The sequence below is a fragment of the Rhincodon typus genome, chromosome 26 (genome assembly GCF_021869965.1).
Source record: "Rhincodon typus isolate 14 chromosome 26, sRhiTyp1.1, whole genome shotgun sequence".
NCBI lineage: Eukaryota > Metazoa > Chordata > Chondrichthyes > Orectolobiformes > Rhincodontidae > Rhincodon > Rhincodon typus.
In genome coordinates this window covers 23,174,708-23,187,909 of record NC_063357.1, presented here as the reverse complement: position 1 = coordinate 23,187,909, position 13,202 = coordinate 23,174,708, and the positions used below count along the sequence as shown (strand labels likewise).

At 42.7% G+C, this 13,202-nt stretch overlaps 1 protein-coding gene across 9 annotated transcripts in view; it reads right to left on the bottom strand.

The window, feature by feature from the left end:
• Positions 1-12,868, bottom strand: part of usp32 (ubiquitin specific peptidase 32) — a 201,969-nt gene extending 189,101 nt beyond the window's left edge. For 5 of the 9 annotated variants that reach the window (XM_048612806.1, XM_048612808.1, XM_048612807.1 and 2 more), the window contains exon 1: positions 12,646-12,867. In XM_048612806.1, coding sequence (XP_048468763.1) covers positions 12,646-12,703 — 58 coding nt within the window. In that variant the 5' untranslated portion in view covers positions 12,704-12,867. Of the gene's footprint in view, positions 1-12,061; positions 12,185-12,645 lie in introns of those variants that run through there. The other 4 variants (XR_007264892.1, XM_048612813.1, XM_048612812.1 and 1 more) reach the window with 3 other exon arrangements.
• Between the last annotated feature and the right edge of the window lie 334 nt (positions 12,869-13,202).

Genomic DNA, 13,202 nt, shown 5'->3' with positions numbered 1-13,202 from the left:
CCCTGGTGATCCAGAACTGATCTCACATCTGATTGTGGCATTCCAGGTTCTCCCTAAATTCTACCACTAAAACTGTGGACCGTTGTTACTCACGACTTGTTTGGAGTTCCCAGACTTGGCAAATATTTCATCCAAATTGTCGCCGTTTTCGCTGATACTGACTTCGGAACCACCACCCCAGGCCCTGGGAGTGGGCATCCATGACCTCCAGTAGCATTTGACCCTCGTAATCAACACAAATCCGCTGCCAAAGTGATTGAGGCCATTCCCATGGGTAAAGAGACGATGAAGACAGCACCTTTCTTACTAATGTGCGGGATTCTCATGATCCCACTTTATCCTCCATTGAGGAGTCCACATTCAGCACCAAAAGTTGCTATTACTTCCATTCGCACCAAACCAGGGGTGCTCATGTTCCAGCACCCTACGTCTTCATGTGGGAGGATCAACAACCCTCATTCCTCGACACTTAACACCCTTCTGATATGGACAACTCCCATCTCCTGGACAGGTATGGGCACAATTCCGGGCAATTACTACGACTGGTCCTTCCTCTCAGGACCAGGTCCATGACTTGGATCAAAATCAGGTCGTTCCAGGTAGTGTGCCTCACCTGACTCTCAGACACTGGTAGCTTGCCTTCCTGGGAAAGGTACATAATTTTCAGGAAACATCTCTATTCCCCAGTAGTGGCAGGTTTGTCACTGCATTTGCATTGCACTGCTTCTACATCTGTCAGTATATGAGCAGGTGGACAAAGCCAGTGCCCATCTCCGCAGAGGTGCTGCCATCTTTGAAGGTATCCCCATGTTTGGGCCAAAAAATGGAAGTCAGCGGTTTGTGGTCGGTCTGCCGAAAGGAAGTGGGAGAACTTCTTACTGGCAAAAACTATACTCAATCCTTCTTTTTCGATTTAGGCATATTTCTCCTCCAACTTCATTACTGACCTCGATGCAGACTCTACGGGCCTTTCCTCTACATTCATTAAGACGTGCGACAGTACAGTGCCAACCCCATAAAGCGCAGGGTCACATGCTAACTGTAGTGGTATCTTTGGGTTGAAGAGAGTGAACACTTCCTACCTTAAGGCTTGCTTGGACACCTTGTGTAGACCCTCCGCATCGATTACATGGCCTAGGTAATCGATGGAGTCCCTAAAAAAAAAGCCTCACACTTCTCCCTTTAAACTTGCAGGCCCATGTCCCTGCAACTATTTTTTTTTAAAAAAGGGTTTCATCGAGGTTTCTCAAATGCTCCTCTTCAGAGAAACCAGTGACCAAAATATTGTCCAGATAACAGTGGAATCCAGGTAACCTACTTAAAATCTGGTCCATGGCCCTCTTGAATAAAGATGGAACTGACTTGATACAAAAAAGATGACACTTGTAGCAGAAAAGTCCCATATGTCACTATGGGCAGTGACTGAGACTCCTTTACAACCCCAATTTTAAGTAGGCCTGCAACAGATCTTCACAATTTCTTTACCCTCGACAGTCCATAAATAGATCTTCTATGAGTGGTAGTGGGTATTGATTCACACTCCAGGCTGGGTTGACTCTGACTAAAAGTCATCACAAATCTGCCATTGGCTGTTAAACTGGAACAAGTGGAGTGGCCCAATCACTGGTGGTTATTGGTCTCTCTTTTTTAGTACTTTCCATTCAATGTCAGAGGCTACAAACCAACTGATTCCACAAGGCATCCTTGGGAGGGAACTTCCTGAACTTTTAATGTTCCACTGACTTCTAATGCAGCTACAAATTGAGTGATGAACTCTCTGGCCGGATGTACTCATTTAAGAGGAAACTTTCCATGATTATCAGTGGTTTTGGTGCTAAATGACTTTCCAATACTTGACACAGGTCTTTTCCAGTTTCCTCTGGTTTGCCTGGTTGCACCAGACTCCTTAGAATCACAAAAGTTTTGCTCCCAATAGTGCTCAAGCCTACAGCCACATTTTTCCTTCAAGGAAGCGTAAAAACGTTTGGAGTATAGAACCCAACTTTGTCTCTGTACCAAACAGTCCCATCACTACAAACTGGCCTGGGATTTCTTTCCATGCCAGTGGGAATTTCCACCCCCCCACTACTTGATCTAGACAGTCGCTTGCAACTGGAGTCTTCTCAGTAATACTCTCTGTGATAATTTCAGTTAACTCCTAGATGAGTAGTCCACTTTTCTCACAACTGCCGATCTCACGCCCCTCCCTGGTGAGTACCCTTCTTCCCCAGCACTGACTGCAGCCCAGGATCCCCTCATTACCATTTCACTTGACATTTTGGTCTGTCTCCCAGCAAGTCTACCATGCTACCTCCTCAATTCTGTGCTGCATTCAAGATCCATTCAATCTCCTCCCTTCCTTTCAAAAATGAAGGTAGCATATAGTTAGTGGGCCATAATCCCATTCTTATCACTAGTTATGTGGTTTAGGTCAATCTGTAAGTTGTAAGTTGACCATATGGTAGCTCTGTAGCACTTGAACAGGGAACAATTTATTGCACGTCTTTACATCTACAGTCAGACCTAGACTGACCCAAAGCTCCAACACCGGGTCACCTGACCCATTCTCTTAAAGGGGCAGCAAGCATTCCCAACTACATACATAAATTAGGTGACCCTTGTTTCAGTGCACTTGCTGGAGGATGGCTTCTTCCAGTCCTTTGGGGGTCCACAGCTTGTGTTGCCACTTTCAGCCGTCTGAGCATGTGTGGTCGCCGGTTTTGGGCAGGCCTTGTAGAGGTGGCCTGCTTCCTCACACAAGTTGCAGCTCTTGGACACTTTACATCTTTAGTAAGGCACTCCTCCATTTTACAGTTTCTGCAGAGGGTTACTTTATAGTCTGCTGCCATGTACCCTTAACTCTCTCACACCCGAGGCTGCCTTGTGTATGTTAGGTAGCCTCAGCTCCATCCAAACCTGAAACTACATGATGGCAGGTCAAGGTGAGCCTTCACCCATTTGCTTGCCCAGATCCCACAACAGGTCCACCACATCAGTGCTCCTTCCTTCCAGCTGGACACGCCTTCCTAAGGGAGGTCAGGACATCTGCTGTCAGGACGTGAGGGTTGTGCAAATGGACTGTAACAAACCAGCTCCTCGACGCTAGAACAAAATTAGTAGTGTTGCAGACAGGACAGGGGACCCTCATTGCCCCTTTCTTCAAATGCCTTCAGGAGACACTCATTGTTTCACACATCAGAAGGTCACCTCTTTATCATCTGCTGAAATGGCCTGATAAGCCAGACAGTTGCTCTACCACATTTCGTCAAGAGAATTTACATAAAATATACAAAGAAACAGACCAACTGGCTCAACAATCAAACATTGATGTTTGTGTTCCATGCAACCCTATGCCCATTTCCCTCTAAACAATCTATCATTGTAACCATCTACTCCCTCAATCATATGCCTGTCTTATCACCTTCAAATAGTATAAATTCAAATAAACACAACTTCCCATGCTACATGTGGCCACCATCCGTCAACAATATTCCCCTGAGGAAAATAATGCTTTAAATGTGTTATAGATGCTGACAGAACTACTGAGCTTTTCCAGCAATTTCTAACTTTTCTAGAGAAGGCTTATTTTGCAAAATCATCCATTACGCTGAAGCCTACACAGTAGGTAACAAGTTTAGTTTCTAAGTTGATCCTATTCTTTTGGTGATTCAGTGGACAGACAAAACACAGCACGCTTTTTATCATCCTTCGAAATAAACTTGACCACATTCATCATTGGAGTTTGGTACAGTTCCAGTACCGTCGTTCTGCTACAAATAAGATGAATAGCACGGAAATTGTGTTTTGTACGAGTTATCTCAGGCTATCCTCTCATTGTGTTTTCTGCCTTGGTTAGACTCTTGCATTTAAAGAAGGCCATACCATTCTATTTATTTGTGCAGTAAATCATGGGACAGTCTCTCACAGAACACAAAGTCAACATCAAAACTCCCAAGTGAAGCCTTCATTGTGCCCTTGTAGTGCTTCCTATGAGTACTGCAAGAACATACTTTAGGTGCATGCCGTCCATGGAGAATTTGCTTCACATAGTGAGTGACAGGCATCTGGCAACCTGACCAGTCAAATTCAGGTGTAACTGTCACAACTTGATGTACACACCTGGCATGCCCAATCAAGTGAGCACCTTAAGGTCTGGTATTTCATCCTGCCATTAGCTTCAGAATCTTCCAAACCAAGAAAACGTGAAAGTGTTTGAACGTCTTGGCACGATGCTGGAACAAAGTCCAGCTGTTACATGCACAGAATAGATTAGATAAAATTATTGCTCTATAGACTCAGTACAGTAGATGCTTTAATTCCTCATTTCTAGACCAATGGTCGACTTCTAGTAAAGGTTAAATTTGCAAGAAGTTCTTCTGTACGTCACTTCGTGAACACCGCAGCCCACTCTCGAGTTGTCCGAGATGGGTAAACTTATTGACTGATTTCAGATGCTGGTCATGGAATGAATCCTTGGGCCTGGAGATGGGTGCCCTGGCTTGTACATTACTTCACCTTTCTTCATCTGATGGTAAAGCCAAAGCTGTCATGTGAAGGGAGAAAAACTTCACATTACAATGCACATCGAGTTCAGAAGCAAGAGTGTACAATTATTGGCAACAGAAAATTGGGGTGGATCTATGTCCCAAACAGTCTCAGCTTAGGCAATTATCCATTCATGTGTTAACTGATTTCAATGCCAAGATCATCATGGAAGGCAATATGCTACAGAGTTCCATGTTCTGTTCTCTGCATTTCTCCTGGAACTGTTCAACTGCATTCACAACTTCAATGGCTCCTCAACATTTTTTGACACCTTGCTGATTCTCTGGTAGTAAATCTGCTCAAAATGAAGTGATTCAGAGACTTCTAGATGAGGTTTTGCCAGTGATGGAATGGAATGAGATTTTCTACTGCAATCACAAGATTGATAACTTCCTTTCTGCTTATACAAGTAGACAATCCAGGCATTCTTACAAGATCATTTCTTACTACCACATAGGCTGAAAGGGGTCAGTAAGCTCCTTGACCAGACTCTCATCTCAAACACTGCAGATCTCAGGAGTTGAGAAGGTGACCAAGTGTTTGGAGGAGAGTAGGGTAATAAATGCTGAAATCCATATAAACTACGAGACCTCTGACAAGATCCAACATTGGAAATTGATAAAGAACGTAAACACTCATGGGACCCAGGATAACTCAGCAAGATGGATTCATAGTTGGCTTAGTGACAGAAGTCTGAGGGTGGCGATAGAAAACATTTTATCTGATTAGAGCATGGTGTGCACCGGCATACCACAGTGCTGGATCACTTATTGGGGTAATATGCGTAAATGATGTAGACAAGAACACTGGAGGGATGATGAGCAAGTTTGCTGGTGACACCAAGATTGGCTTGGTTGTTGACAATGAGGAGGAAGATGTTAGACTACAGGATGATATAAATGGATTGGTCAGATGGATAGAATTAAACTCTGATAAATGTTGCAATTTGGAAGGAGGAACAAGACAAGGGAGTATGCAATGATTGGCAAGCCACTAGGAAAGCTCAGAGGAACAAAGGGATCCTGGGGCGGTTTGTCAACAAATCTTGGAAAATGGCAGGATGGGTCAATCAGGTAGTTATGACAACACAGGATGCCTGCCTTCCTAAGACATGGCATAGATTATAAGAGCAGGACAGTCATGTTGGAACTGTCCAAAACATTGGTTAAGCCACAGCTGGAGTATCGTATGCGGGAGATTCACTAGGTTGGTGCTTGGGGTGGTGAATTTCAGCTATGAAGAAGACTGGATAAGCCTGGGGTGTTTTCTTTGGAGCAGAGAAGATTTGGGGGGGCGGGGTGGTACCTGATAGAGGATCAAGATGTATAGGATATGGAGGGACACAGTCAAGGTGAACAGAAAGCAGCTGTTTCCCTTAGGTCAATAATGAGGGAGCATCATTTTAAAAGGCAGGAGGATGTTTAGAGGGCTTTTGAGGAAAAACCCTTTTCAACCAGAGGATGGTGAATCTGGAATGCACCACGTGGGAAGGCAGTTGAGACAAGAAACTTCACAATCTTTAAAAAGCATTTGGATGAGCACCTGAAGTGTCATAACATTCAAGGGCTACGGGTCTAGTGCTGGAAAGTGGAACGAGTGTAGGTAGTCATATTTTTGGCAGTACAGGCTTGATGGGCCAAAGGGTCTTTTTTGTACAGTATTATCTTATGATTGTCGATGTGAAAGGTGCTCTCTAATGGCCTTGATGAATTTCTGCAATGCATTTTGTGGAATGTTGGTAGATGAAGTGGATGTTTGTGCATGTGGTGCCAATCAATGAGGCTGCTTTGCCCTAGAAGGTGTCAAGCTTCTCGGGGGTTGTTAGAGCTATGTATATCCAGGCAAGTAGGAAGCATTCTATCATACTTTTCACTTGTGGCTTGTAAATAATTAAATGCAATATGTAGAATGGGGGTGTATCTGAGATGTCTTCATGCACAACAGGAGGTAAAACATACAATGTTTAAAGTACATTTTTTAAACTAGGAAGGTGAACAGCATGGTCCTGAAAACAGTTGTTCAAGTGGCTGCTGAGGTCCACTCCTGCCTTTTCCATTGAAAAGCAACTGATGCGCATGTTCACAGCTACAGCTCCCCGTAAATCCCCATCTGCCTCATTGCTCATGCATCACCTCAGGACTTGGCAGATTGACTATGGACGATGAACATGATTTGCACATGAATTGAATTATAGTGAAGGAGACTTGGGCATTATTAACCTCAGTCTTTTGTTCAACCCGGTCTTAGTCCATCGGGAAGATAAGTCTAAGTAAGCTGGAGATATATCCAGATGTAGGAAGTGACCAGGATGCATTCTCTGTCTTGTCAAGGTCTACACCTTCCATTATACATGCTGATCTGCCTTCAAAGACTGCTGGACCACAGACAGTGGACTCAATAGATGATATTAGCTTCACAGATCAGGAAAGACAAATGTCTAATTGCTAAGGGCAACAGCTATTCTAAACTGGTTCGGCCTATCCAAACTAGATAAAACAGTGCGAGTCCACCTTACAGAAATGCTACCTCTCCCTTGCACACCTCACCTATATACTCTAAGAGGGTCCAGATTCAAATTTAATAACCAGGCAGTAGCAGGAATATCAGAGTAGCAGGAAACTCAGCACTAGTACCAACTGGGGAAACTGAGGTGAGGAACAAGTAGATGTGAAAAAAAAATGTGTTTATGCTTGTGATATCAATCAGGAATATCTTTGTTGTGAAAATGCACAGATCTCCAACAACAGCAGAATAAATCTGTGATCCCACTCAGTACTTGGGCATGAATTATGTTGGATTGTAGCATCTTGAATACTAACAAGTTAATTTCTTTAGGAGGAGGAGGGGGAGGGGGAGGGGGAGGAGGAAAGGAAGCAGAGGATTAAAAAAAATAAGCATTCTGTAGTTATTCACTTTCTTATAATTGAAGCTGTAGTACTGATGCAGTGTTGATTGCCAGCTTTAAAAGGTACAGGTAAAGTTGCCATAGTGCAGCCAGACCTAATCAAAGAGGCACTGCTGGCGGTTGTTTAACCCGAGTGTTACCACACCTCAAGAAAGGGAGAAGGTAAGAAGGAGAGTCCTTCATGGCAACCTCAGCCAGCTATAACACCATACCTGAAAGAATAGACGAATTGATGTATCTTTTCATTAAAAATGTATGCGTTCCCAAGCCACTAATCAAAGTAATGTAGGAGAGCTCTCCCAGCATCTCAATATTTAATCACTGAATCAATATCACTAAAATTAGCCAGTTATTTGTTTCATCACCAATCAAACATTTTGGATATGCATAAATTGGCTGCCATATTAACCTACATTACAACAGCATGTTGTATGACATGACCAAGTATGTTTGGCTAAGTGTAATTTGTTGAGATTGTGAAAACAGCTATTTACATGCATTGTTTCCTTCTGTGTTATTTATCCAAATAGTCAGAATGTTCTCATCAGCTACCATTCCAGAGCATGAGCAGTCTGGACTGATATTCCTATGTAGTTTGAAACAAGAGTTGCATTATTAATGGTTCAGTCATATATTGTGATATTAAGCAAAGTTGTTACACATCAAATGCATGCGAGATATTCACCAAGATATCATTCTTAAGGAGTGGGATTCCAGTCTATAAATCCAAATTGACGGTAGAGTACCTTCCTTGCTTCAAAGCTGATATTTACTTCCCAAAATTATCAGAGACATTTATTTTAAAACCTGAAACAGAAGTCATTGAGTCCTACAGCATACAGACAGGCCCTTCGACCCAAACTGGTCCATGTCAACTAAAATGTCCATCTACACTAACCCCATTTTCCTGCACTTGGCCCATATCCTTCAAAACCCTTCCTATCCACGTATTTGTCCAAATGCATTTTAAATGCTATCAATGTACCCGCCTCAACCACTTCCGCTGGCAGCTCATTCCATATGCATACCAGCCAGTGTAAAAAAAAAAGTTGGCCTTCAGGTTCCCATGTATTCTTTCCCCTCTTACCTTAAACTGACGCCCTTAGTCCTTGATTCCCCAACCAGACTGAGCGAATTCACCCTATCCATGCCTCTCATGATCTTACACACTTCTATGAGATCCCTCCCTCAGTCTCCTACGCTCTAAACAAAAAAAGTCCTAACTTGTCCAACCTCGCCCCATAACACAGTCCCTGGAGTCCCAGCAACACCCTTGCAAATTTCTTCTGCTCTTTCCAGTGTAATAACATCCTTCCTACAGCAAGATGACCAAAACTGAACACAGAACTCCAAATGCCTCACCAACATCCTGTACAACCGCAACTTAACTTCCCAACTTCTATACTCAATGCCCTGACTGATGAAGGCCAGTGTGTCAGATGCTTTGTTCACTGCCCTGTCTACCTGTGACTCCACTTTCAGAGAACCGTGCACCTGAACTCCAAGGTCCCTCTGTTTCACTACACTCCTTAAGGCCCTACCATTCACCATGAAACTCCTACCTTGATTAGACTTTCCAAAATGCAACACCTCACACTTATCTATATTGAACTCCATTTGCCATTTCACAGCCTACTTCCCCAGCTGATAAGAGCCTGCTGCAATTTCTGATAACCTTCCTCACTGTTCACGATACCGCCTATTTTAGTGGTTTCCACAAATTTACTAATCATGCCTTGTACATTCTCATCCAAATCATTGATATCGATAACAAACAGCAATGGACCCAGACCAACCCCGGAGGCACACCATTAGTTATAGGCCTCCAGTCTGACAAGCATCCTTCCACTATTACTCTCTGCTTCCTACTATCAAGCAGATTGTGTATCCAATTTGCCAGCTCTCCCTGGATTCCATGCAATCTAACCTTCCAGAGCAGCGTACCATGTGGAAATTTATCAAAGGCCTTACTGAAATTCACATAGACTACGTCTACTACCCTGCCCTCAATCTTCCTAGTCACTTCAAAGAATTCTAACAAATTTGTGAGGCGTGATCTCCCATGCACAAAGCCATGCTGACTACTCCTAATCAAACTGTGCCTTTCCAAATGAGTGTATATCTTATCCCTCAGAACCTTCTCAATTAACTTACCTACCACAGATGTTAGGCTTACTGGTCTGTAATTCCCAGGTTTTTCTTTGCAGCCTTCTTGAATAAGGGCAGAACATTCGCAACCATCCAACCCTCTGGGATCTCATCCATGTTAATGATGATGCAAATATATCAGTCAGGGACTCCGCAATTTCTTCTCTAGCCTACAGGGTTCTTAGTATACCTGATCAGGGCCAGAAGGTTTATCCACCTTTATACATTCTAATACGTCCAACACCTCCTCCATAGTGATATGGACTATCCCCAAGATATCACCACTAACTTCTCCACGTTCCCAAATCTTCATGTCTTTCTCCACAGTAAACACAGGAGAAATACTTATTGAGGACCTCACCCATCTCCTGCAATTCCACACACACACATTTCCACTTTGGTCCTTGAGGGGTCCTATTCTCTCCCTCGTTATTCTTTTTCCTTTCATATACTTAAAAGAATCTTTTTGGATTCACCCAAATCTTCTCAGCCAAAGCTATCGTGTCCCCGTTTCACCCTCCTGATTTCCTCCATCAGTAAACTCCTGTATCCCCTGCACACCTCTAGGGATTTCCTTGATCCCAGCTGCCTGTATCTGAGCCATGCCTCCCCTTTTCTGTTCAAAGCCTCAATATCTCAGGTCATCCAGAGTTCCCTACTACTACCAACCTTGCTCTTCACCCTTACAGGAAGGTACAGACCTTGAACTGTAGCTATCATTCTTTTAAAGGCCTCCCACTTTCCGGAGGTCTCTTTGCCTGCAAACAAACCACTGCAATCAACCCTACAAGCTCCTAAATAAAAACCGCAAGAACTGCGGATGCTGTAAATTAGGAACAAAAACAAAGTTGCTGGAAAAGCTCAGCAGGTCTGGCAGCATCTGTGAAGGAAAAATTAGTTAATGTTTTGGGTCCGGTGACCCTTCCTCAAGGTCTTTTTTCCTTCACAAATGCTGCCAGACCTGTTGAACTTTTCCAACAACTTTGTTTTTGTTCTTATGAGCTCCTAATTCTATCAAAATTCGAACTGGAACTTGTGGACCAGTTTTGTCCCTCGCCATAACTATTTTAAAATTAACAGAACTATGGTCACCCCCACTGTCACCTGTCCTGCCCCATTTCCCACAAGGAGGTCAAGTTTTGCCCCTTCCCAAGTAGGGCCCTCCATACACTGCTTGAGGTAACTTTCCTGAACACATTTAACAAATCCCACCCCATCTAAGCCCTTCACACTATGGTAGTCCCAGTCTATGTTAGGAAAATGCTGGATGTGCTGGGCAAGTTCCCTGCAGGGGAAAACTGGTAAAGAGTGAAGGTCCTAACACAACTGAACTATCAAAATCGATAATGAATCACTTCTAAAAAGTGATACATTCGATGTGAATTTTTCAACTAATTACCTTCTCATATGAACACAATATATTTCCATACAACACTGCAAGATCTGAATTATTTGCATGTTTATTTTTATTTCCCAATTTTATTCTGCAGATAATGTATCCACTTTCCAAGGCAACATCAGTTCATAAACATTGGAGAAATAGTAATATAACTTCATTGTAGGTCAAATACAGGAAGCCAATTCAAAAGTATCAGTAAACAAATTGCTAATAAAGCAGAAAGAATGATCATACCAAGGAAATTAGTACCACAACAAATTTGAACGGCATGTTACAAAGCAAACCCATTCGGAACATTAACTAAATCTCAAGTATGTTACAGCTTTCATAGACAAAAGTAATTTTGTATCTTTTGAAAACAATTCGGGAAAGAGATGTTGATTTATAATATTCACAGGCAGAATTTTATTATAGAACTTTACAACACTGGTTAAAGTTTTGTTTTAAATCAAGACTTTTAAAAATAAGCTACTTCTTGAGTTGGAATAACATCCCATCCTAAAAAAGAAACTGTATTTTATTCCAAAATACGCGAAGTTATAAGCTTCATGCGCACGTTAAGACTGCCGGAAAACGACCAGTTGATAATTGTGAATTAAAAATTTTAACCATGCGTATTCGCTCAGTTTTCGAATAAGGTTACTTCATCGTACTTGTTGAAAACACGCTTGATAATTCTATCTTTAATTATACAGCATATTTTTGCCGTCTAATCAGTGGACGATAAATATTTCAATTTCCTATGCATTAAGGAGTTACGGGAACAGCGAAACACACGAAAGCAGAATCCATCGAGAAGTGACAGTTTGCTGCAGAACTCATTGGTGTCCACAAGTCTGCGTCACCCTGGGCTGTTGTGACCGCTATGTTACTCTAAAATTTCGTCGTAAACACGACATTGAATAGGTTACGTCCTGTATGCTTCAACCGTGTTACTATTATCATTTACACTCGAGAATCAAGCAAGAACAAATTGTTGTGTTAGGAATGTTTTTAAAAGACTAAAGGGACTATCTCGTGAGTTCATTCCGGCTATTATGTTTCAAAATTCACAAATAAAATACCTCTGATCGCAGATACGCAGTACTACACTGGAAATTACTCTTCGCCGAATGATTAAGAAACCTCTCATGTTATGAAAACACCCTAAAACCCAGAGGTTCAGAAAATTCAGGCAACAGAAAGACGTCGTTAGCCCTCGAATACAGCGATTCAGAATCGATTTCTCTCAATTTCAAGCAAACCACGGATAAAAACTCCTGATCAAAACAGACCCACCCTTCAACTCTAGGTCTACATGTATCGTTAAAATACATCCTTAAAAGCACGGCAAATAAATGTAGACAACCCCCACCTCCACTTTCGCCTTTACAGCAAATTCGGGCATTTTTAAAGCTGGATTTCAAAAAATAACAGCAAATCAGTGTCGTGCATAAAAAGTCCACCCCCGCCCCAAAAGGACGGAGTTTCCGTGTCTTTATGGACGCGCACAGACAGCATCCCCGTCATGGTGGTGAAACGCTATCTCAAATGAACTGCACAGTTAAGGGGAAAACCGAAAATTTAACGCCGGCTTTAAATATATTATTTCATTTTTAAGTAAAAGAAAAACAATAAATGAACAAACCAAAACATCTCTAGACCTCACCTCGTTTCACCGCTTCATCGTAAGACAGAAAACCTATCCTTGATTCCTTAGCACCCATATTCCCCTCATCTCAGTGTTATTATTGTAAGTGCTGATCTCCCTCCTCTCACTTTGTTTTCTTCCTTCAGTGTCTACTTTTCTCCCTCAGTCAATACCCGGCCTCGGGTTTGTCCACAACGTCCATGCTGAGTCACATGACCAGCGCGCGAAGTCACATGGGCACTGACAACAACGGCAATGCCACCGAGCGAGGGGGGCGCATGCGTACCTCCACCTTCTCTCCTCTTCCTGTTCCACCCCTCTCCAGTGCCGACCTGCAGCCATATTGCAGAAGGTGGCGTTTTGCTTTGATGGCGTCTTTCTTGCCAAGGCGGCCAGTTGCTCTTGGAAGCACCGCTTCATTTTACTTGTCGCAATTTTATTTTCATGAATGTGCTATAAGATGGACGATGAAAAGAACCCAGGATGAGCGTATTATTTTCCCCACATACATACATAGCCAGCCACTTCTACTGAGTGATTTGGAAATCAGAGTGTTGGAAGCAGATTTACCGGTA